The sequence below is a fragment of the Eutrigla gurnardus genome, assembly GCF_963514095.1.
Source record: "Eutrigla gurnardus genome assembly, chromosome: 1".
Taxonomy (NCBI): Eukaryota; Metazoa; Chordata; class Actinopteri; order Perciformes; family Triglidae; genus Eutrigla; species Eutrigla gurnardus.
Genome location: NC_139915.1, coordinates 13,004,947 through 13,028,384, shown reverse-complemented (window position 1 = coordinate 13,028,384; position 23,438 = coordinate 13,004,947). Strand labels below are relative to the sequence as shown.

The window sequence follows — 23,438 nt, the reverse complement described above, 5'->3', positions numbered from 1 at the left end:
AATAAATGGAAATATTACATCATTAGAAGTACATGCTTATTGCATTTTGTGCTTGTGAACATTTCTAAATACAAAACATTAAAAAGCCCCGCAGGCTGAAAGGTCCCGGTTGATGTGAAGTGAAGACATGACGTGTCTGCCGCGTTCCCTCATGATCTATATGAATGTGTGTTTGCTCAGCTGACAGTTGTCTTCAGTGTTGGACAAATATTAGCAAAATAGCTGATGATAAAAATATATATCTTCTGCATGATGACCTATTTTCCAGTGAAACAGTGTTGCAGGACATAATGTTGATTTGCTTCAAGACAAAGGCTCACAACCTTCTCTAGCTCTACTATGTTCTCTTCACCAACACCCCGAAAGATTCTTTGGTTTGTCATCTGAGGATGAAGGTCAACACTGTTTGATTTTGTGTTGAGAGTCTAATGTTTGGCTAGAGACAGCATTTCAAGAGATGAATCATTCTCTGGGGAGATAGTCTGTAGAGTATTGCAAAATGTAGTCATGTTTTCATGAGATGGACGAGTGACGTTCTCCTTCATTGTGACTGGCCTTTAGTTGTGTTAAACCTGGTTGCACCCAGTTTGTGTTGTAAGGTCCCAACCCCTGAAACCCTGGATGAGGACAAAATGTGTAGTTCACATTTTAGAGTCAAGTATCCAAACGATAATAAAGACAACAGTAGCAGTAAAATACTTTGAGCTCCAACAAGCATTGTGCCTTAGCTCTGCTGAATCATTGAGATGGTCTGACTGAGACTGAGTCCAACATTCAGGGTTTCCATCTGAAGTTATACGTTGTTACTGGTCCTGATGGACAAAGAGACATTGGTCAGAAGTAGTCCTCTGGGTCGAGTCAAACAGCCACCAATTACCAGAGACATCTGTCAGGCCTTCATGAATCCTCTGACCAGCAGCACATCACTTTAGAAAGAAAATGGCAGAAAATGACCATTACCCTTTCTCTCCTTTTCCTTTTCCCTACAATGGACAATTCTGTAGAATTACAGAATGTTCTCCATTCACAGACACTTCTGTCAAAAAAAAAAAAAAATCCACAAAATTCCACTCAAAATGTTTGTGTGCTTGATGGGATCTGAAAAGTGGCTCACAGCTGGGCTGCAGAGGGAAAGAAAACGTACAATCCATCTTTCATAAAAGGGCTGAGTAACATTGGCAAACGAATATATTCATCATCAGCCATCTCATTGCTTTGTCACCATTGGAGCTGTCCACAAACCGTCCACAACAAGCGATATAGGTATATTGAGGTATTCTCATTATATATATCTGCTCATTTATATACACCTTTGCTTGATCAGGATGGTGACAAAAATGGCAACCTGCCAGTAAGTAATGTGAAGAAAAAACAATCCTGTGCTTTTATTTTGAAGGGGATCTTTTCCATAGTGCAGTGTTGGTTGTCATAGATTCAGTGAGTGAGTATTCTCAGCTTAAACTACTTCATTTGAGTCTTTTTGAAATAATTCTCAGTAGTTGCACATTTTTATTTCATGTATTTTGCATGAAAACACCAACTGAGTCTGTTAAATTACTGAAATGTTCTAATTGTTATGTCAGCCTTAATGCTTGAATAAGTGACTGAATAGTTTTAATAGTACAGTGTTATATATTCTAGTAGATGGACTTCTTTATGTCAGGTTTATGTATTAAAGCCCTGTTTAAAAAAAAGTCTGTTTTTGTGTTGGCATACTGTGATATTCTTCGCTATCTCAGGTTCAAACTGCACCATCTTTTCATTAAATACATTTGAGAAATTGAACATTTTCCTTGATTTGGGTCACGGCTTGTTATTAAGGGGTGATGGTGGGTCCCAAAGCCAGACCGGTTGAGAACCACTGCGCTATATGGAAGGGCAATATTTTCCTCAATTGATCTCAAAGATACTAACGCATTCCAATAAATCAATATTCATGTGTGTGTGTATGTGTTGAGACAAACCTGTGTGTTAAGTGCTGGTGCCTATTAGGGCAGTAATTATTCTGTGGGTGAAATTCCCAGAGTGGCGTAGTCTGGCAACATAGTTTAAATTATAATCCACTTTACTGATCATGCCACATACGGATGAGTAATATTCGGTTTTCCAAATACAAATAATACAAAAATATGTCAAAAATTGTTGCACCATATGACTGATGTGATGTAAAATAATTAAAAAGGCATTTTTTAATTCTGCTGGACTTGTATAAATGTAGTTAAAGGATTCTAATGTGATGTTTGCTGCTGTGCCTTTAAGCAGTCAGAGATGCTGTGATTGGCCTGATGAGTGACTGTACTGATGCTCCAGAGCAGCAGGTAGCTCCTCTTCAGCCCTTCACCTCCCAGTCTCAAAGCAGAGACAGCATGAGTACAGTGGCTGAGCCTTTGGTTGGCAGCAGCAGGTCGCTGTCTGCAGCCAAAAGGCACAGAAGTATCAGGAAGAACTCCAGAAGGATTTATTCAGCTTACCAGAACCACCAGCAGGGGTGAGTCTGCTCTGCTTGCTCTGTTTATTTCACTTCATTGATCTTTCTTTTAGAAGGATTTTATGCTCTCCTCTTTGTCTGGCTCACTCTTTATGGTCGCCGTCTTAAATGAAATCCTGGACGTTATAGAATTAATCATTTACTAAATCTAATCATGATTTCCTGTGTAACAGACCTGTTGGTCCTCATGGTGAATGTAGTATTAGCTAAAGCTGGGATAAAGTTTCCCCCCTAACTATCAACTTGTGTATTTAAGCCAGCATGAATATCACCAGGAGGAAATCATTCATCTATGAGATCTCGCCTCTCGCTTGGGGAGAATCTCACACTCAGAGTTTGCATGAGTGATGCAGGGATTGTTGTTATCCTGTTCATGGAAATGATTATTAACAGAAGGGGAGCAGTGTGGAAAGAACATAGGGGTTTCCAGATAACCTAGTCCCTTAGTGTTTGAAGAAAACTCTTACATGCAGTGTTGTGCATCAATGGATGAATCTGCCATCCATTAATGACTTCATGTGATGATTGCTTGACACGTTATGTGAGAAAGTTGTGTTATTTATCAATGAAAAAATGCAGGGATAGTGACAACTTTAAAGAGATAAACTGGAACTTCTAGTTTTATTTGCATCATTTTATTGTCTTTGGCATGGTGTTTTGGATGACTTTCTTGATGCACCAATACCTCCACAAAGCTCCCTACTGCTTCTAAATGGGGAGCATGCAACTGGATTTAAGGGCTGAATCAGGTTGCTTTCTCACCTTGGTCTGGAAAGAGTTTTGCCAACAACATTGAGAAGCTGCAGAATTTTCTGCGTTGGACATTCTCTCCATCGGGCGGAAGTTACCAGGCTGTGGAGCCCCGATGGCACATCTTGTAGCACTGAAGCAAAAGGCAACAACCCTTCACACAGACGTCCTGGTTTCAAATCCAAAATAGCTCCGTTTTCCTATTCACTGTTATGTCATCAGTAAAAAAATGCTCCAAAAAATGTGAAAGGAGGGACTACATTGGACATCCTGTTTCAAATCAAAAGCACCACTATTGTTTCTGATTATCTGTGTCAGGTTTGCCATTAGAAAATGATTTATTTTGTAAACATCCGAGAGTGTGTGTTCTCAGCATTTCCACCTGCAACGCTTTTAAAAATCAAAGTGATATATTTACAGTCCTTAAGTGAGAAGTTCAACAGCTTTAGCCTTTCTCGGCTCACTCACTATGCTTGTTTCAACAATGGGGAGTCACTCACCCATCCACTGACACTGAGGTACAGTATTTCTCTGATCATATGACAAAATTGTTTCTTTTATCTTATTTTGGGTAAATGTAATTAATATATATTTTATTAAGAATATTATTAACGATCTATAAATTAATTGTTTAATCAATTTATAAAATAATAATTAGGTGCAGCCCTACTTATCATATCTCGACTAAAATGACATGATAAAATCCTTTAATGACTGAAGAATTGTGATAATAATGCATTGTGATATCGTAACGTGACCGTAAGTATCTTGATAATATTATATCCTGACTGAAGTATTGGGATAATATCATATTGTGACTTAAGTATCATGATCTTCTGGGGCCTCTTGTGATTTCCAACCCTAATGTTCAATAACAGATAAACCTATATACAACTCCTGCATAGTATACCCTTAATATTTTACCAGCGTGCATCATTTCATATCTCTTAATTCCCAGCTCATAAGGCGATACTAGACAAGACATCTGTGATGAAGTATTAGCACAGCATTATTAGAAGTAATAAAATACATGATCCCATTCCAGGAGGTCATGCCCTGTCTTCACAATGTTTTTCATCTATTCGTATGAATTTTCATCAGAATGAAAATCAGCCACTTTGAGTCATTGTTTTGATCAACAAATCAATAAACAGTATTTGATGCACCAATGAGGCTGAAAGAAGAACTGCAATGAAGTTACATTGATAGAATGTGAGTCTGACATTATGTTGTGGTCGTCAGCTGTTAACAATGAATCAAATTCGTTATTAGTTGAAGTGAAACGTTTTCATACAGCCTCTGAGACGATTTTTTGTCAATGTCTTCTTCTGCAGCTCCTCAGATGATGAAGATAAAGACGATGAGCGGGTGGACAGCAATGACCCAGAGGAGATGTTCCAGAACATTCAGTACCAGAAGGAGATCATCGCCAACATTCGGACCAGACCCTGGCCAATGAGACGCAAGCTCAAAGTCCTAAAGTACCCTAACGTCTGATTGTTCCTACTGTATCCGTGACGAGATGATGACTTACTGAAATCCATCCAAAGATATACTACTAATCTATCCAACTAATCTCTAGTTTACTTCTGGTGCTGGATGAGTGGAACAAGACAATAACAAATGTGTATTATAAAAATATATACTATTAACTGGCTTGCTGAATACATTTTGGAGAAAGCCATTGCTGTGTGTATAGAATGTCCCGCCCCATCATGTGTCCATCATGGGATTTTATTTCAGAATAATTAGGTACAATAATCATCCATCCATCCATCGTCTACCGCTTATCCTGTATTCAGGGTCGCGGGGGGGCTGGAGCCGATCCCAGCTGTCATGGGCGAAGGCAGGGTACACCCTGGACAGGTCGCCAGTCTATCACAGGGCTGACATGTAGAGACAGACAACCATTCACACTCACATTCTCACCTACGGGCAATTTAGAGTCACCAATTAACCTATCCCCATCCTGCATGTCTTTGGACTGTGGGAGGAAGCCAGAGAACCTGGAGAGAACCCACACTAACACAGGGAGAACATGCAAACTCCACACAGAAGGAACCCGAACCAAGAATCGAACCTGGGACCCTCTCGCTGTGAGGCAACAGTGCTACCCACTACACCACCATGCAGCCCTATAATAGTCAATGGAGACAAATTATTGTTTGATCCTGTTTGAATTGTGCCATGAAATACACTATATATACATATAACAAAATATATATGCTGTAACCTCTTCACATTCTGCTGATGATGTTAGTGTTATGGGCTATAAGTCAGGTGAACCCAGATGCAGACATCGTTTCTGGAATGGATGGAGCTGAGGAGCAAAGGATTGAGGTTGGAGCCAGGGCAGAGGGGGGAAGTCCAGGGTCAGTCCAGGGGAAATGGAGTGTGCAGGGGTTCAAGGGGAGAAGAGTGAGGCCAGGCAGTGAGCCTGATGAGAGGTGGCAGGGGCCGCAGTCAGAGCAGGCAGGACTCTGAGGACATGGAGAACAGGATGAAACAAGAACAAAAGAAAGGATAAAAAAATGTAAATGGCCTCATTTATATAACGCTTTTCTCCAAAGCGCTTTACAGCAATGACTGACATTCACCCATTCACTCACACATTCACACACCGACGGCGGAGTCAACCACGTAGGGCGACAGCCAGCTCATCAGGAGCAATTAGGGTGAGGTGTCTTGCTCAGGGACACCAGGCACTCAGCTAGGAGGAGCCGGGGATCGAACCGGCAATCTTGCGGTCGCCAGCCATCTGCTCTACCTCCTGAGCTAATGCCCCCCCTAAATGTAATATGCAAAATAGGCTGGATGCGTAGTAGAGTCTACGATCTGGCAGAGTGAATGTGACCAGGCTGAGAATTTGAAGGAGCTTGATTGCGGATGATTTGCAGCTGGTATGGCTCTGCTCTGACTCGGCCCACCGAGCCAGTGAGGGTGGGGCAGCGGGTTAGAGGGGCAACGGGTTAGAGGGGCAGACTCTTATAGTTGCAGTCTCTTAAGGCCAAGTTATGCTTCCGCGTCGACACAACGCAAGGGGGCTTGCGGACCCCTTACGTCCTCGCGAACCCCCCTTACGTCCAACGCAAGGGCCTGACGTGCACCTCCCAAAAATCCTAGACGCGCGTCGAGGCGACGCAACACCAACGCAACACCAACGCAGCGGCATTGGCTGTGATTGGTCCGCTAACTACATCCGCTGGAGACCGCTATCCGGTTTCCACTCATAAACACCGCCATTTAAACTTTTAAAAGGCTACTTTTATTGTTTGCACCTCATTTTATTGTTTGCACCTTGTCGCTTTTGCACAAAGAAATAAAACACCAAGTTCTAAAAAATAGTGGATGTTTAAAGCCAGAAAGTAAACAAATAGGGTATAACGAGGCTAACGAATATATACATCAAGAGTCTCGGTCGGTCGGTCAGTCTTTACAAAAAACATAGCGCCCTTTACCGGTGTGGCATTGAATTGCATTTCGACACGTAAACCCAACGCAGAACCATCACGGTCTCCAAGCAACTGCGTGGCCGTTGCGTTGCCGTTGCGTGATCACTACGCGGAAGCATAATCAGGCCTTTAGAGGGGCAGTGGGTTAGAGGGGCAGCGGGTTAGAGGGGCAGACTCTTATAGTTGCAGTCTCTTAGAGGGGCAGTGGGTTAGAGGGGCAGCGGGTTAGAGGGGCAGACTCTTAGAGGGGCAGTGGGTTAGAGGGGCAGTCTCTTAGAGGGGCAGCGGGTTAGAGGGGCAGCGGGTTAGAGGGGCAGCGGGTTAGAGGAGCAGTGGATTAGAGGGGCAGCGGGTTAGAGGAGCAGTGGATTAGAGGGGCAGCGGGTTAGAGGGGCAGCGGGTTAGAGGAGCAGTGGATTAGAACGGCAGCGGGTTAGAGGGGCAGCGGGTTAGAGGAGCAGTGGATTAGAGGGGCAGCGGGTTAGAGGAGCAGTGGATTAGAGGGGCAGCGGGTTAGAGGGGCAGCGGGTTAGAGGAGCAGTGCATTAGAGGGGCAGTGGATTAGAGGGGCAGCGGGTTAGAGGGGCAACAGCTTGTTATATTAACACAAATCTGTCTTTGCTGTTATTAGCTGCTGTGACAAGGTGGCATGGTTCCAGCTGACTCTTGCATATTGGTGAATGAATTAATTGTTTTCCTCCTATTTAACTGGTTACTCCTGACTCAGAGACAAGGCAGAAGACGACAAACTAGATGCATGATAATTTGTTTAAGACGATGAAGAAGGTGGATTTTGTAATTGTTGCTCAGCTGGATTTGAACTGAACATTTTTTTAATATACTTCTTATAACTATTTCACTGATTATATTTAGAGAAGTAGATGGAGAAGCGGCTGAGCCAGAGAAAACTAGAGCAGATAGAGAGCTCAAGATGTGCTGAGTATGTGCCATGGATAACAGGTTTTATATGGGCAGTTTGTTATTACAGCAGAGGTTTTATTACAGCCATCAGGGACGAGATGCAAGTCTGCACTTTTACACCCTCTTTAATCTCAAGCTGAATGTCTGTGATTACTCCCACTGCTATAACTGCTCCTATTTCACATCCAAGATGTTCTGACAAATTTGAATTTGACTTAATCTATACATCCCTCACCAAAACATAACCTATAATATGAAAATAAAAACATTTGTATTCTACACAGAAGGTGGCAGGGTGAGCTGCTTCATTCTTTCTCATGGACTGAAAAACGACAGAATCGCTTTAGACCGTTTATTTGAATGGTAGCAGGTTTTAGTACTGGTCTTTACGGTGGCCAACAAGGGCCAACGTTTCCATTTGCACCAATGTTTTGGCCGATTTAAGCACATCCAGAAATTGAGAGGGGGGGAGAAAGAGAGAGGACGGGAAATCGTAGTGTCATTATAAATCCCCAGGCAGTCTAGGCCTACAGCAGCATAACTAAATGCTGGTCCAAGGCAAACCTGAGCCAGCCTACTCTTAAATGTGGGAACACAGTTTTTCTGCTTCTTTTTGAGACAACATGGGCCTGATTTTAGTGATGTTACGCAGGTGAAAAAAGGCTATCCTTGTAGTTTGTTTAATATGTGAGTTAAAGGACAGATCCTTATCAAAGATAACTCCAAGGTTTATTATGGTAGTATTTTAGGCAATGAAAATCTTGTCAACAATAGCTATATGTCGTTAGTTGGAACCTTAACCAGGGGCTGCACGGTGGGTAGCACTGTCGACTCACAGCGAGAGGGTTCGATTCCCGGTTTGGGTTCCTTCTGTGTGAAGTTTGCATGTTCTCCCCGTGTGAGCGTGGGTTCTCTCCGGGTTCTCCAGCTTCCTCCCACAGTCCAAAGACATGCAGAATGGGGATAGGTTCATTGATGACTCTGTCCCGTAGGTATTAATGTGAGTGTGAATAGATGTCTGTCTCTACCTGTCCAGGTGTACCCTGCCTTTGCTCAATGTCAGCTGGGATCAGCCCCCCCCCCCACAACCCTGAATACAGGATAAGCGGTAGACGATGGATGGAACCTTGACCAAATTGGAATAAATTGGCATCTTTTGTGATGCTGCAGCACATTTCTCGAAAATGATTTAGCCCTTGTCAGCCTCTGTAAGTTTGCACTATGATTTAAAAAATGTATATATGGCCTGAAAATTACAGTACAAACACTTTGTAATGTTTGAAGAAAGAGCATTGTAGAATGCTATTGCCATCCATTCTATTGAATAATTAGTGAGTGATCTTCCAGCCGTGTGTCTCTGTGTCCCAGACAGGCCAGAGAGATTGTCCTGAGGTATGAGGGCCGACTGACCCGAACCAGAGGCTACCAGACTGCAGGAGCTGATGTATGTACTCAACAATCATCCACTGTCATTCACGCATCATTTCATCACACTGATCACATAGATTTTAAATCACACAGAATTAAAATAAGGCGATAGAAACTGAAAATCAAGTTCTTTCTGTGCGGAGGAAATAATGAACCAAAGTGACTTTTAACACCACTGACTGGTTGAAATCAGAATATTGGAAAATCAGAGGATGATGGCCAAATACTTCCTTCACTGCATCTGGTTTACAACATTTCTTGTTTTCTCAACGAACCTATTCAGTCCAGTCTCAAGGTGTGTTCACACCAAAGCAAAGAGATTTTTTGCGTGGTGCTATTGCATATAAAGTCAATGCAAAGACACGAATAGATGCAAATTTGTACCGGGCGGCATTTGGTGGTGCGATGATGATGCAAATGACGCAATTTTTATTTCAACTTGTGCAACAAAAATGTGTGTGAATCGAAAGCCTATCAGCATTAAGATACTCTCTTCCTGTCATCACTGAATCAGAAATGGAGACAAAACATATTGTAGCGGTCAGTGGTCCCTTAAAGATCTAGGATAGAACCTCATATTAGTACAGAGCCCAAATTTATGTTGAGATGAAGTTTAAGTGTTCATGGAGCAGCTACAATGTTACCTCCAGTCAAGCCAAACTCCATTCAGAAAACAATCATTTGTTGCTTGCTTGTCGTCTTGCAGACCTAACAAAGCATGACTTCACACTTTTTAATGATCGCCATCACCATGGAGTTATTTCGGCATCCTTTTTGTCCATTTATTGTAATTAAATCAGAGCTAAATTGTTTTTTTTTTGGTTCACACCACTGAACCAGCCCACATTGCTTGCTAGATCCAGTGAATACATGTATAAAGCAACAATAGTGGTTATTTCAGCCATGATGGATGAAACCTGGTCGGTGTCTCCATCGAGATAAGCGAATCAATTCATATTCATACAGACAAGCCAAGAAGGATGACGATGTCTGTTCAGAGGTTTGCAGGCTAACTGATAGCCTGTGTTGTTGGTTGTGTTGTTGTCTATGTTCATAGAGCACATGAAAGAGAAAACATATAGTTTGGGAGATAAAATAATGACTGCTGTATGACGATACGTTGTTTCTGTAGATCCATTGAATGCGTATTGCAGGACCATTTGCCACCAGGGGCGTCACTAGACAAGCCCATTGATGCAGGATAAAACCATGACCCTTTGATCAAACACAACATCTCACCTGGAACGGGGGATGCAGGATGTCAGATCTACTGTATATGTAAATTCAACTGCATTATAAGTGCTGACCGACACAGTGACTCTTCAGACATTCCTGTGTTGCACTGGGAATGGCTCATGCTGCAGCATTAAAAAATCTTCAGATTCGGATATTATGTCTACTGGTATTTCAAAGCCAAACTCTCACCTGCACTATAGACTAAACTGATATTTCAGTTGTAACGACAGACCCGTCCAGGTCTACACAGCATCCACAGAGACAGATTGTCAACTAGAAGGACTTGTGTGTTTATTTACGACGGTGGATTAGAACAGAACACAAATGAAATACAAGCATGGTGCTGCAGAAAGCTACAAAGATGGTGGTCTGTGCTGCAGCTCATTTTCCATTCTCTTTCCGCTCAGTGAAATATGTGCTCGACTCTCAATTCCATTTATTCTGTCTGACTATGCTGAGAGGAGCTTCTTTGCGTTGTTTCACTGCACTGCAGCAGGCTGACCATCAGAGCCAGAATAATAAAACATGTCTGATTTCCTTTGTGCAGGCTGCTGAGAGCTTTTCTCCGCCTGTGAACTGAACTCACTCTGCTGTAGATAACTTTATCTACTGTCTCTTTGTATTTCATGCTCTTATCTTCAGAGAGGAAACAGCTGCAGCTGCAGCACAGCAGCATCAGTAGATTTATAGCATGTTGTAATTGCTCAATTTAATTAAAACGATCACAGCTCAGGCCTTGGATGATGAGTTATTCATTTAACAGTATATTAAAAATGAGAATTATTGGTCCAGCTGACATGATTTTTGATTAATTATAATAATAATAATAATCTCTCTTCTGATTTTACGGTTTGTCACATCACAGGACGTGAAGAGATTCACAGAGTCACATTGTGAAGGTTCTTTAGTGGACAATGTGGATACAGGATCAAATAACATCCTCGGGCCTCTCTTGCTGTGAGGCGACAGTACTAACCACTACACCACCGTGCAACAATAGGTTTAGACAAAACCAACATTAGGTTTAGACAAGAAAACCAACGTTAGGTTTAGACAAAACCAATGTTAGGTTCAAACAAGAAAACCAACGCTAGGTTTAGACAAGAAAACCAACGTTAGGTTTGAAAAGAAAACCAACGTTAGGTTTAGACAAGAAAACCAACGTTGGGTTTAGACAAGAAAACCAATGTTAGGTTCAGACAAGAAAACCAACATTAGGTTTAGACAAGAAAACCAACGTTATGTTCAGACAAAATTAGGTTCAGACAAGAAAACCAACATTAGGTTTAGACAAAACCAACATTAGGTTTAGACAAAACCAACGTTAGGTTCAGACAAGAAAACCAACATTAGGTTTAGACAAAACCAACGTTAGGTTCAGTCAAGAAAACCAACATTAGGATTAGACAAAACCAACGTTAGGTTCAGACAAGAAAACCAACATTAGGTTTAGACAAAACCAACGTTAGGTTCAGTCAAGAAAACCAACATTAGGTTTAGACAAAACCAACGTTAGGTTCAGTCAAGAAAACCAACATTAGGTTTAGACAAAACCAACGTTATACCTAATTTTCCATGTAAAGTGTCAATGCAGTTTAGCTGTGTGTGAAGGTATTTTTAGGAGACTGTAAGAACAGCAAAATAATTAATTAAGGACCCTTTCTAGATGGGCAAATGTATTCAGTCTCCACCTTACGAGTCCTGCCCATCGTGGAGGATTGTAAGGAAGTTTAGAGCCTTGTTTCTCCTCCTGCAGCTGCTGAAGAAACTGTCTCGTGTGCTTTACAACATCGTGGTTCTGTTCATTCCCTGGGAGGTGAGGATCAAGAAGATTGAAAGTAAGTTGTTTGTTTGTTCTAAAGAATGTATTAAAGTCATGCTAAAACTTATGGCTAATGGCCTGAATGCCTGAATCATTTATTTTCACAGCAGCCATTTTTATTGTCAAGGCAGGGCAAACAGGTGGTGTAATTAACAACATTAATTAAGGCCCTCTCCCATTAAGATGAGCTGAGGCCCTGTTATTGTGCTTGCTGGATCAATGGAATTACTGTAAAACTAAATAGAATGGATCCATAATACATTTTATCAACTACACTTACACTTATATTTCACAATGGCTACTCTGAAAAAGGACTCTTGTCTTTAATTTCGGTTTGACAGGACATCTATCAATCTATGTGGTGATATTGCTTTAATATGATATAATATTTGTTAATATTGGGTGTGTACCACTTTCTAAATGTTTGTGTGTGATGTGTCTGTGAATCAGTCAGTTGTTTCCTCTCTCTTGTTGAGGTCACTTTGGGTCCGGCGTGGCGTCCTACTTTATCTTCCTCCGCTGGTTATTTGGGATCAACATTGTCCTCACCATCATGACTGGAGCCTTCATCGTCCTACCAGAGGTTAGTGAGTCACTGACACCATATATTGGTAATCATATACCAACCCAGTCTCATGGCAGGTCATGGAATATAATATATTAATGTTCAAGGACACACATTTTTTCATGTCTTTCAGCACTAAATCAATATATGAAGTTAGTTAGGATTTTCATGGATGACCCACAAATGAAATACATCCACATAATTATGTAACACTGGGCCTTATTTTCTTCTTAAACCCCACTTTTGCAGTTTTCACAAAGATTCTGGCGTTATTTTCTTATGTACGAACATTTAATACCATACCTACACACATTTGAGTGGTGACATGTTTGTGCAAAAATAATTGGTTGATTCGTTTTCTCCAGTTCTCCAGTTGCAGAATACTGTAGGATTGAAATTACTATAATAGTTTTATCATTTATAATCTTGTACATTGATTATTTTCCTTATATTACAAAGCATGATGGTCTTTTAAAATAAAACAAAACACGACACTAACACATTAATTCCTATATATGATTTAACAGTTCTATGCGTTTCACCTCGAACAAGGAGCTGCTATAGACACATAATAATAATATTATATAATAATAATTGATAGGACTTACGCATCACTTTTGTATGCACAGAATCCCAAAATACTCAGACACATACTTGGAAACACACACACACACACACACACACATATATATATATATTAAGATTATGTGTTGATTGTGTATTGTTACTGAGATTTTGTATCCTGCTGATTTTGTAGACACAAACAGAACAGTGGAGAAAGTGCTGCTGGATTTAGGTTTGTCACTGACATGAAGACAAGCAATTTCCCCAGACATTACTCATCCTGTCTCTGCTCTTAACACACAGACATAATATTGATATAAATCATCTCATCTCAGTTTCAGAAAAAAAAACTGTTTTGATTGATTATCATTGCTAAATGTAATCAATGTTTTATGTTTAAATATCTTGTTCAGAAAAAGGTATGTGATGTCTAACTATCATAATGCAATGGTGTGTTTGTACTAGCTACTGGCTGGAGCTCCGTTTGGAACGACAAGGAGTAAAACTATCCCCAAGGAGCACCTGGCCTCAGCCCAAGACCTGGACACAATCTGGTCTCTTGGGGTGAGCCTCTCTTTCCTTTTACTGTTCTGCCAATAGGACATTACTAACAGATACAATGGAGGATTATTCAGACTTTAATTTACTGCTGCCCTCACCTCTACTCCAAGGCCACTGCCACCTTCCACATCATAATACACTTTACCCATTGTCATTATTATATATCTCCGTACATCAAATGCAATAATCAAATCAAAGCATCCCTGTGCATTGAGCAGCTATGATCAGTCACAACTCTTGAAGCTTGCGTGCTCTGAAATACAGTAGAATATTCACCTGTTTGTCCAGGCTACTTCATAGAAATATGTTTTAATTTAATTTGACATTTTATTCTAGAATACAATATAATCTAAACCCCTGGTTAAACCTCCTTACTTTATTTTATAATTACTATTTTATTGATATTTTCTATCTATTTATATGTCCCATTTTTCAACAAATCAAATGACTCCTATATAAAATATATAAACAATTCAAATGAATAAATAAATAAAACAAATCTGTCGTGTTTTAAAGGGGAAAGAGTTCAGGACCCAAAAGCAGATGCTAACAAAAAGATAATTGGAACATCCATCCAGAAACTGGGACCAAAACAAATGAGAATAATCAAACATAAAAAAAGGAAACCTGCATGTGGTGAAACAAACTTCACAGGAAAATACAGACATCGCGGGGGACACAGACAGCGGTGGTGAGCCGACAACAACGGGCAAACTAGCAATGAAGCGAAGGAAGGAAACAGACAGACTAAATACACAAGGGCTGCCTGGGAGATGAGACACAAGTGGGCAAACAGGAGGGCAGGTTGATAGGTGATTGGGGCAAAACACAAGGAAACAGGTGGGCCTGACGAGACTAATCACACACGTGAAACACAGGGAACATGAGGGAAAAACTAAATATCAGCTAGTAAGCTTATAGCATGTAATCAATGACAATCATGGATTTCATGGTAATCTTACCATTATGTATTATTATTTAATGTACCAGTTGTGTTGGAGGAAAAGTCACAGTTCATCCTGTGCTCACCATGAATATCAACACATTTTCATTCCTGATTATTTGTTTATAGTATTGCTGTATGATCCCATTTCATCGTGTGTGTGTGTGTGTGTGTGTGTGTGTGTGTGTGTGTGTGTGTGTGTGTGTACGTGTGTGTGTGTGTGTCTGATCTCCACAGGGCTACCTGCAGTATTCTGTTTTATTCTACGGTTACTACGGCAGGCTGAGGAAAATTGGCAGTGCAGGTTACCGGCTGCCTCTCGCCTACTTCCTGGTTGGGATGGCTGTCTTTGCCTACAGTTTCATCATTCTGTTAAGAAAGTACGCTCTTTATAAGTCATACTGATGTGATGGTGATTTGAGAGAGAAAAAGTTGTCAAAATTGTAAAGGTTTCTGCTCAGCGAGGCTAGTTCGTGTATTTAAGCTTGCATCCAGGATGGTGTATCTGTGAAGACCACAAAGTTGATGAACACTATCATTCCTGTCCTAAAGTGATTGCTTTGATAACATATTGTGTGGTTTGATAATAATCCTCCTGCAGAATGGCCAAGAACTCCCGTCTGAGTCTGGCCAGTGCCTCTGATGAAAACTTCACGTTCTGCTGGAGGGTTTTCTGTGCCTGGGATTATCTGATAGGAAACCCAGAGGCTGCAGAGAGCAAAGGGGCCGCCATCGTCAACAACATCCGGGTCAGATACACGCATGGACAAACACACTGCACACTCGGCTTCATTCAACGTCCATGTATTCATGGATCTCACAACAGCATCACAACATAACACCAACTGTTTCTGTGAACAGGAAGCCATTGTTGAGGAGCAGGAGAAGAAGAAGGATACCAGTCTGTACGTGTCCTTGTTACTTCTTTCTTGTTTTTTGCATGTTGTCTCTTCTTCTTCCTCTTCTTCTCTCCCTTCTCCTCCTCCTCCTCCTCCTTCTTCTTCTTCTTCTTCTTCTTCTTCTTCTTCTTCTTCTTCTTCTTCTTCTTCTTCTTCTTCTTCTTCTTCTTCTTGTGTGTTGTTATCATTGGACCTCATTCATCAATATCTTCCAATGTTTTTTCTTCAATTTGTTCTGAAGAAAGTTCCTAAGAAAAGTCTACGTCGGATTCTGTCTTTTTAAACAGCAGACATTTTTGCATCTGTGTTCTTATTATGATGAATCCCATGTGTTCATAAATTGAAAGCACGTGCCAGTTCCTAATTAGCATTATGTTAATGCGCCGTTAATGCCCACAAAAGGGCATGAGACTGCAGGGCCGTGTGCAAACACAGAACTCGCAAACAGAACTTGAGAAGAAAAGTTGAGAGAGAAGTAAAGAAGATCTAAAGAAGGAGAAAAACGGCACTCCAAATGTCAGAAAACTTCAGTCGTTCTGAAGTAAAGGAAGCCGACTGCTGCAGGAAGTGAACAGCAAACAAGCTGTTATATTCTGTAGCGTCAGTAGTGGATATAAATAACTCTAAAGGAGTGGGTCAGGACCGTTGTCCAGTCCCAGGAGTGGGTCAGGACTATTGCCTGGTCCCAGGAGTGGGTCAGGACTATTGCCTGGTCCCAGGAGTGGGTCAGGACACACATCCTCTTGTTGTGGTGGCTGAAGTTACACTGTGTTTCATGGCCATGCTGCATTTGGCTGAGGTCGTCTACAGGCTGTAATGTTCTTCCAAGAATAAAACCACTTCCAGCGGTTGTATTTTAGAGACCTTGTCCGGTTTGTAAAGCAGAGCGCCACCTGCTGTCTCCAAACCCATTCAGCGTCATCAACCAGGGGGCCGGGACAGATCCTCCATCTCTTGATAAAATAAGTAATTATGGGAATAGAGCCCAATGTTGCTGGACTTTATAATAAATGACACAAAGATGCGTAAATGAGCCATGGGTCTCCAGCAGCTCATTGTCCAAGGTAAAACCCACAGAACTGTTCAGTAATATATAGGAATTAATATCTTAGGTAGTGTTTTATTTTATTTTATTTTAAAAGACCTTAATGCTTTGTAATAAAATTAATGAATATCTTTTACTTCATCGTTTTTTCTCCAGATACAGCGTCCACTGAACAAGTAACAGCATCTGTGCATCTTGTTTAAGTGTTATTTTAGATCCACTACTGATGCTACAGAATATAATGGCTCGTTTGCTGTTCACTTCCTGCAGCAGTTGGCTTTGTTCACTTCAGAGTGACTGATGGTTTCTTCCATTTGGAGTCCCGTTGTTCAGCCTCCTTTCACGTTTCCGCATTCTTTAGTTCCGTCTCATCTTTTCTTCTCAAGTTCTGTGTGAGAGTTCTATGTGTGCACACGGCCCTGCAGTCTCATGCCCTTGTATGGGCATTGGCGGGGCATTTACTTATGCTAATTAGGAAGAACTGGCACACGCTTTCAGTGGAATTCATCAATATAAGAACACAAATGCGAACATTTCGGCGGTTTAAGAAGACGTCATGAATCCGACGTAGACTATTCTGAGGAACACCAAGAAATTGGTGACTGAGGCCCAATGTCTGTTTTTTCTTCAGGGCCGTCCTGATCAGTCTGCGTATCTTAGCCAACATCCTCGTCCTACTGTCTCTGGCCGGCAGCATCTACATTATCTACTTTGTGGTGGACCGTTCTCAGAAACTAGAGCAAGAGAAGCTGGAGCTGACACTGTGGGAGAAGAATGAGGTAGTAGACGTCATTAGTTTGATTTGATTATTCAATATACAGTTACAAGAGATCGATGAAAGTGAAGAACTGAGGTGGATCCAATGACAGCTCATCACTTCATTGACTGCTGTTATCAGCGTGATGACTCCAGAATTAGGAGGAGAAGCAAAAAACGGATCAAAGAGGTTTTACTAGGATCATCTTTCTAAGTGCTTTCATAAATATTAACAAAAAAGTGTTTGTTGTCATAAAACTCAGAGGCTGAAGTGCACTAGGACCTCATGTTCTAAATAAGACTAAAAGTATTCATTTCTTCTTCCAGGTGAGTTTAAATTTCTGCATGCGGTCTCAACATGAGGTCGATAATATTGTGTGTTCGCAAGTTGAATCAAAACTCACCTGGAATAACACTTTTAATCCAATTGAGAGGATGAAGTAGTGGTGCACTTCAACTTCTGGTGGCTGGAATAAGTATTATCAACAACAAACCCTATCTTAGCAAAACCTTTTTTCCATCTGTTCATCAGTTGTATGTGCAATCACAATAAAAGCATTCTTTTCTATTCCATGAAGAGATGAAAAATGTTTATTTCCTCACTCGCCTCTCTGAGCACAGATCAGTGTTTGGATGAAATTCTCATCTATGACCCACCATCACCCCTTAATGACAAGCCGTGACCCAAATCGAGGGAAATGTTCAACTTCTCAAATGTATTTAATGAAAACATGGTGCAGTGTGAACCTGGGATAGTGCAGAATATCACAGTGCCAAAACAAAAACAGACTCAACAGTGCTATATGAAATAAAGAAGCCCAACTACTTGAATGTATAACAAGCACTGTACTATTAAAACTATTCAGTCACTTATTCAAGCATTAAGGCTGACATAACAATCAGAACATTTCAGTAATTCCATTTGTAACAGACTCAGTTGGTGTTTTCATGCAAAATACATTCAAAAATTAATCAACAATAAATGGGCTACATTCTCATTGTCAGTGGTTTCATGTTCTCCCTCTTTGCAGGTCAGTGTGGTGGTTTCTCTTATCACAATGATCGCTCCTTCTGCCTTTGAGCTGGTGTCTCAGCTGGAGATGTACCACCCACGAACCTCGCTGCGTTTCCAGCTGGCCAGGTAATCCACAGTCTCCTCAAAAGGTCATTTGTGTGTGTCGCTCAGTACAACTTCAAGACTGCACCATGCTTGTCGGGACAAAACCACCGTTAGCTTTAGACAACAAAACCAATGTTAGCTGTCGATAACAAAACTAATGTTATGTTTTGACACCAAACCGACATTAGGTTTAGAAAACAAAACCATCCTTGAGAGTCAATTCACAACAACATTTGTGGACATGCATATACAATGGTCTGTTGGTTGAATGTCCTGTGTTATCCGAACTCTGGTGTATCCTAGCATAGACTAAGCATTAAAGATTCTGTGGACTCGGATGACGGGTGTCTTTCTCGTTGAATTTCTGCCTACTAATATTTTCCTACAGCCCTGGAATTGACAATACTCTCCATATTGTCAAGTTGATGTTTTGTGGGCAAGAAATTGATGGCTTCCCACTAGCTCAGCTAAGGTTTCTTTTTAGCCTGGTGGCTAGGCTAACCGGTCGCTTTCCCTGGTTACTTTTCTCCTCACTGTGCTATCCATTGAGAACATACCTTCTCCAGCCGTTAACGCAATGTCAATGTCCGGCTAGCCAGTCTGGAGCCATGGTATGACGTACCCTTCTTTGTGGAGCCAGATCGCTGCAATGACCTTGCAAAAACTCCCAGTTGATGCCTGGAAGGGAAGGAGTAGGATCTCCCTCCCTCTCTTTGATCCAAGCAGCAATGACAATATCCTGCCTCTGGAAATACTTTGCACCGTTAGCTTGCTCATAACCCGACATCAGCTAGCCGGACCCCAGTCTGCAGCGGTCTGCTCATCAAAAATATCCTCCTTGTACAGTCCCTCTGATGTGCTTACCCCTCACCTCGTGTCCGGTCGGAATCTGTGGAGAAGAAGGAGGAGATGAGACCTTTGTTCTGATCTAGGTCCCAGGAGAAAGAGAGAGGTGGGGAAACCGCTTGTCCGGTCGGACTCCCACAAGAAGAATCCCAGTAGATCTGCTCAGGAAGAAGCAGACTTCTACTGCAGTTGACCAATCACAATGGAATCTGGAGTTCACACGTAGGTGTCACTGAGGGGCCGTCCACATGGAGACATGTTTTGTGTGTAAACGCAGAAGTCCTGTACGTTTGGGCCGACCGTCCAAATGGATCTGGAGTTTTTGGTGCCTGAAAACGCACTTTTTTGAAACCAGGTCCCAGGGTGAAAAAGAAAAAACGCCACCCCTCCGTTTCGTGTTTGTGTTAGTGTAGACGGAAAATATGCATACGATGATGTCATCGCCCCACCTCTTGACCCTCTAGCCTGACTTCTTATCCCTGTGACATTTCATAACAACAACGGTGGCCTACATACTTGTGATTGTGTTATTAGGGCCACTGTATGAAAAAAAAAACTGAGCCGAGAGAGGGGGCAATATTCCAAGAAAAACATTTGTTGCTACTTTATTATGATGCTAACAGACAACCAGCATTTATGCTAGCTAACTGGTAACTGGTAATGGTATTTATTATTTAGATTTTTTTAAATATACATATTCTTTTGGTTTTTACTCGTCTTAGAAATTGTTACCCCTTATTTTACAATCTGGTGTAAGACTGGGTTTCTCCATTAGTTTTAGTGCACACTAACATTGTTCATTTGTTTATTTGTTTGAAGAGTCCTTGTTTTATACCTGGGGAACCTCTACAGTCTCATCATTGCCCTCCTTGATAAGGTCAACAGTATGAGCTCTGCTGTGAGTATAATAACTATAAAGGCAACTATTTTTCCTTATTCCCTATTTCCATCATTCCTGTAAGTTCTGATAAAATAATTTCCATTACTGAATTTACAGGTTGTAACAATTCCAGGCAATAAAGTCAATAATGAACTTTGATGTGGGATCATTTTCATTACAAATAGCACAGTATCCAAAAGAATGAATTCCAGAATATTACCCCCTTTAAACCACAGTTGTCAATTATTTTGGGGTTGTGTGTGGATAAATCGAAGTGAGCCATCAAGACTATTTTTTTATGCTATGCTAGGCTAACCTTAGACATGAAATTGATATGTGTGGGTGATATCTTCTCAGCTCACTCTTGAAATGAACCCATTTCTCATTATATATTACGCACCACAAAGTACAAAATTAGACAGTAGTATAATACTATGTCTGTCCACCAGGTCCAAGTGACTCCAGCTAACTGGTCTGACTCCAGCTCCTTCCTGGTCACAATCTCTCAGCCTGAAGTCAACAGCCTCTCTTCTCTGGTGTCTGACATCTCTGTGCATCACAACAGCACCATAGGGACCATCGGCACAGTGTTGGACATTACCAACACCAGCATCAGCAGCTCTGGGACTGTCTCCAACCAGACCGCTCTTTTTGAGAAGAACACCCGCTCTCAGCAAGACCAATGCTGGGAGACCTATGTTGGACAGGTTGTCTCTCCTGATTGTGATCTTAATATTAATAGACCCCTTAACAGCACCTAATCATAAATATTGGTCCTCATGTCATCATTAGTGCTGTTTGTACCAGTCATCAAGACCAAGAGTGTATTCCAGGAAAACAGGTTTAGTTAAAACCCTGAGCTTGTTAACCCTGAGAAGAAGGAGTTTTGGGTGAACTTGAGGTCAATTACTATGGTAACTGACTCTGTGAACCTAACCTGCTCTCTGGCAGGTTTTCTTCAACAAATCCTGATTTCTGTCTCCGCCCTTTTGCTGATCCTGAACCAGCTGTGGAAAAAATGGGGTCCTCGTCAACCCACACAACTAATACAAACTAAATATTCATGCATTCTACTCACTGACAAGCAATCACAAATTAGTTTAATTTATTGGCAAAGTTATAATAACAAATTACTTTTGTTACATTTTTGTTTTATTTAGTTTCAATTATAGATAGTCATTTTAATCCAAACCATCATGTTCTTTAGGGAACCTAACCAAAATGTTTTGTTTTGGTAGCATTTTTCTTGTTCATTAACCACATGTTTAAAACTGGGACCGAAGTTTTCCTGGAAACATAATTGAGAGTGTAGGTCATTTTTATGGGAACATAATTTGCAGGAGACGCAGTTGTGTTTCATCTAGAGGATGGATGGCCCTAGAGGAAATGTCAGGGATGTCCAGATCGAGCAATTGACTAAAATATATAGTCCATGATGGCTGTCTCTGTTGATGATCAGTTGAACAGTCTGTAGATGCATGTAATCTCTATTAAGACACATTGGCATTGGAATGCAGAATCAAAATATGTTTATAGTCCGTTTGTAGTCAAAGTAGTATTGTCCGATCATATTCAAGCAGGTTTTGGTTGCATGCAGGTAAACAGTCCATGTGGAGAACAAAAGAGGAATGCATTTGTCAAAATGTAATCTGGAAATCTACCAGCTATAGGAGGTTAAGACCTGCCCCTTCTGGTGGACCACAATAGATCTCTTGAATCTATGGCAGCCTGGGCATACAATACTAACTAAATAAACAACCACCCAAGACTAAACCAATTCACCTTGGAAGTGTGCAGACTGATTTTACATTATTCTGAACGATTTCACACAACCAAGTAAAAATAATCAATGTGTCTGTGAAATTATATATTCACAGTATTATGAATGAATTGTGGTCTATTTGGTAGAATTTCATAGTGTGACTGATTATTAACTGCATTAGTAGGCTACTGACAAAGGTAGAGGTGCACTGTTTGATCGATTCCCTCGGCTCCCCCAATGTCGGGCTTCCAGTGGGGAGGCCTAAGGTCGCTGGATAAAACACATCAGGTGAGATAACGTTACAATAGTGATGGAACGTAGTTAAGTTAGCTTGCTAAGTTAGCTTGCTAAGTTAGCTAACGAGACAAGCTAACGACGGCGTTGGTGATGTACCTGGTGTGAGACCAGAGATGTAGTTCTCTGAGCGGATTCACAGTAAACTGATATGACGACAAACCTATGACTTTCTGGACCTGAAACATTATCTGTTAAACTGAAAACCATCTCATGTGGAATTCATGGATCAATTCAAACGGGATCAAAAAATGATGTCTTTCCACGTTAAGTACTGTACATATTTTGTTAAGTACCATACATACTTTTTCCAAAGGTCCCATCGGGGACACAGGAAGGGGCGGGATTAAGCTCTTTTGTCTGACCAAGATAGATTTTTATTGGCTAATTGTCTACTATTTTGTTATGTGTGTGGTGTATCTCCAGGAGATGCTGAAGCTGTCCATCATTGACATGATCTTCACCGTGGCCAGCATCCTGCTCATTGACTTCATCAGAGGTTTGGTTGTTCGTTACCTGAGTGACTGCTGCTGCTGGGATTTAGAGAGCAAGTTTGTAAGTTGGACACACATTACATGTTAGCTTATAAAACTGCAAAGACAACAGAAAGAAATAGTACAACACACAACTCCAGTAAAATTGTAATTATTACAACGTTTGTATGGATTAAGCAAACAAGATATACAGTGTTAATGAGGAGTTCTGGTAGCAGACCAGGAATAGCTGTTTCCACCATTTCAAAGCTAATCATCTCCTATATGTAAGTTTACATTTAATGGACAGCTAACATCTTTTCCTCTCAAACAAGCACATTTCCCCAAAATGTCCAAACTTTTATTCAAACAGAGTTTCTTATTCTTTCACTAAAAGCTAACAGATGTACCTACCCTTTCCGGTAGAAGTTAATGTTGTGTTTTTTATTAATGTCATTGTGTTCTTGTTACAGTTTTTTGCGATTGCTAAACTCTAGCTCGTTCGACAAAACAGTTTTCAAAACTCTCCACACTTCTCTCCTGGCTTTAACCACAACCTGCACAATACTGTTAATTTACAGCTCTTTGTTCAAATGTTTAACACACTGCTGTCTAAACTGTAAACCTCACATT

The 23,438-nt window shown here is 41.0% G+C and overlaps 1 protein-coding gene across 2 annotated transcripts in view; it reads left to right on the top strand.

The window, feature by feature from the left end:
• Window positions 1-2,366: 2,366 nt before the first annotated feature.
• The window catches only part of tmc3 (transmembrane channel like 3), a gene marked incomplete at its 5' end in the record, with an annotated part of 32,114 nt that continues 11,042 nt past the window's right edge, over window positions 2,367-23,438 (top strand). Inside the window, 14 exons of one of the 2 annotated variants that reach the window (XM_084018509.1) lie at window positions 2,367-2,488; window positions 4,573-4,719; window positions 8,980-9,055; window positions 12,032-12,113; window positions 12,574-12,680; window positions 13,692-13,790; window positions 14,968-15,110; window positions 15,332-15,479; window positions 15,592-15,635; window positions 17,306-17,453; window positions 18,462-18,571; window positions 20,216-20,294; window positions 20,726-20,983; window positions 22,759-22,887. In XM_084018509.1, coding sequence (XP_083874635.1) covers window positions 2,367-2,488; window positions 4,573-4,719; window positions 8,980-9,055; window positions 12,032-12,113; window positions 12,574-12,680; window positions 13,692-13,790; window positions 14,968-15,110; window positions 15,332-15,479; window positions 15,592-15,635; window positions 17,306-17,453; window positions 18,462-18,571; window positions 20,216-20,294; window positions 20,726-20,983; window positions 22,759-22,887 — 1,692 coding nt within the window. Of the gene's footprint in view, window positions 2,489-4,572; window positions 4,720-8,979; window positions 9,056-12,031; window positions 12,114-12,573; window positions 12,681-13,691; window positions 13,791-14,967; window positions 15,111-15,331; window positions 15,480-15,591; window positions 15,636-17,305; window positions 17,454-18,461; window positions 18,572-20,215; window positions 20,295-20,725; window positions 20,984-22,758; window positions 22,888-23,438 lie in introns of those variants that run through there. The other variant, XM_084018508.1, reaches the window with a different exon arrangement.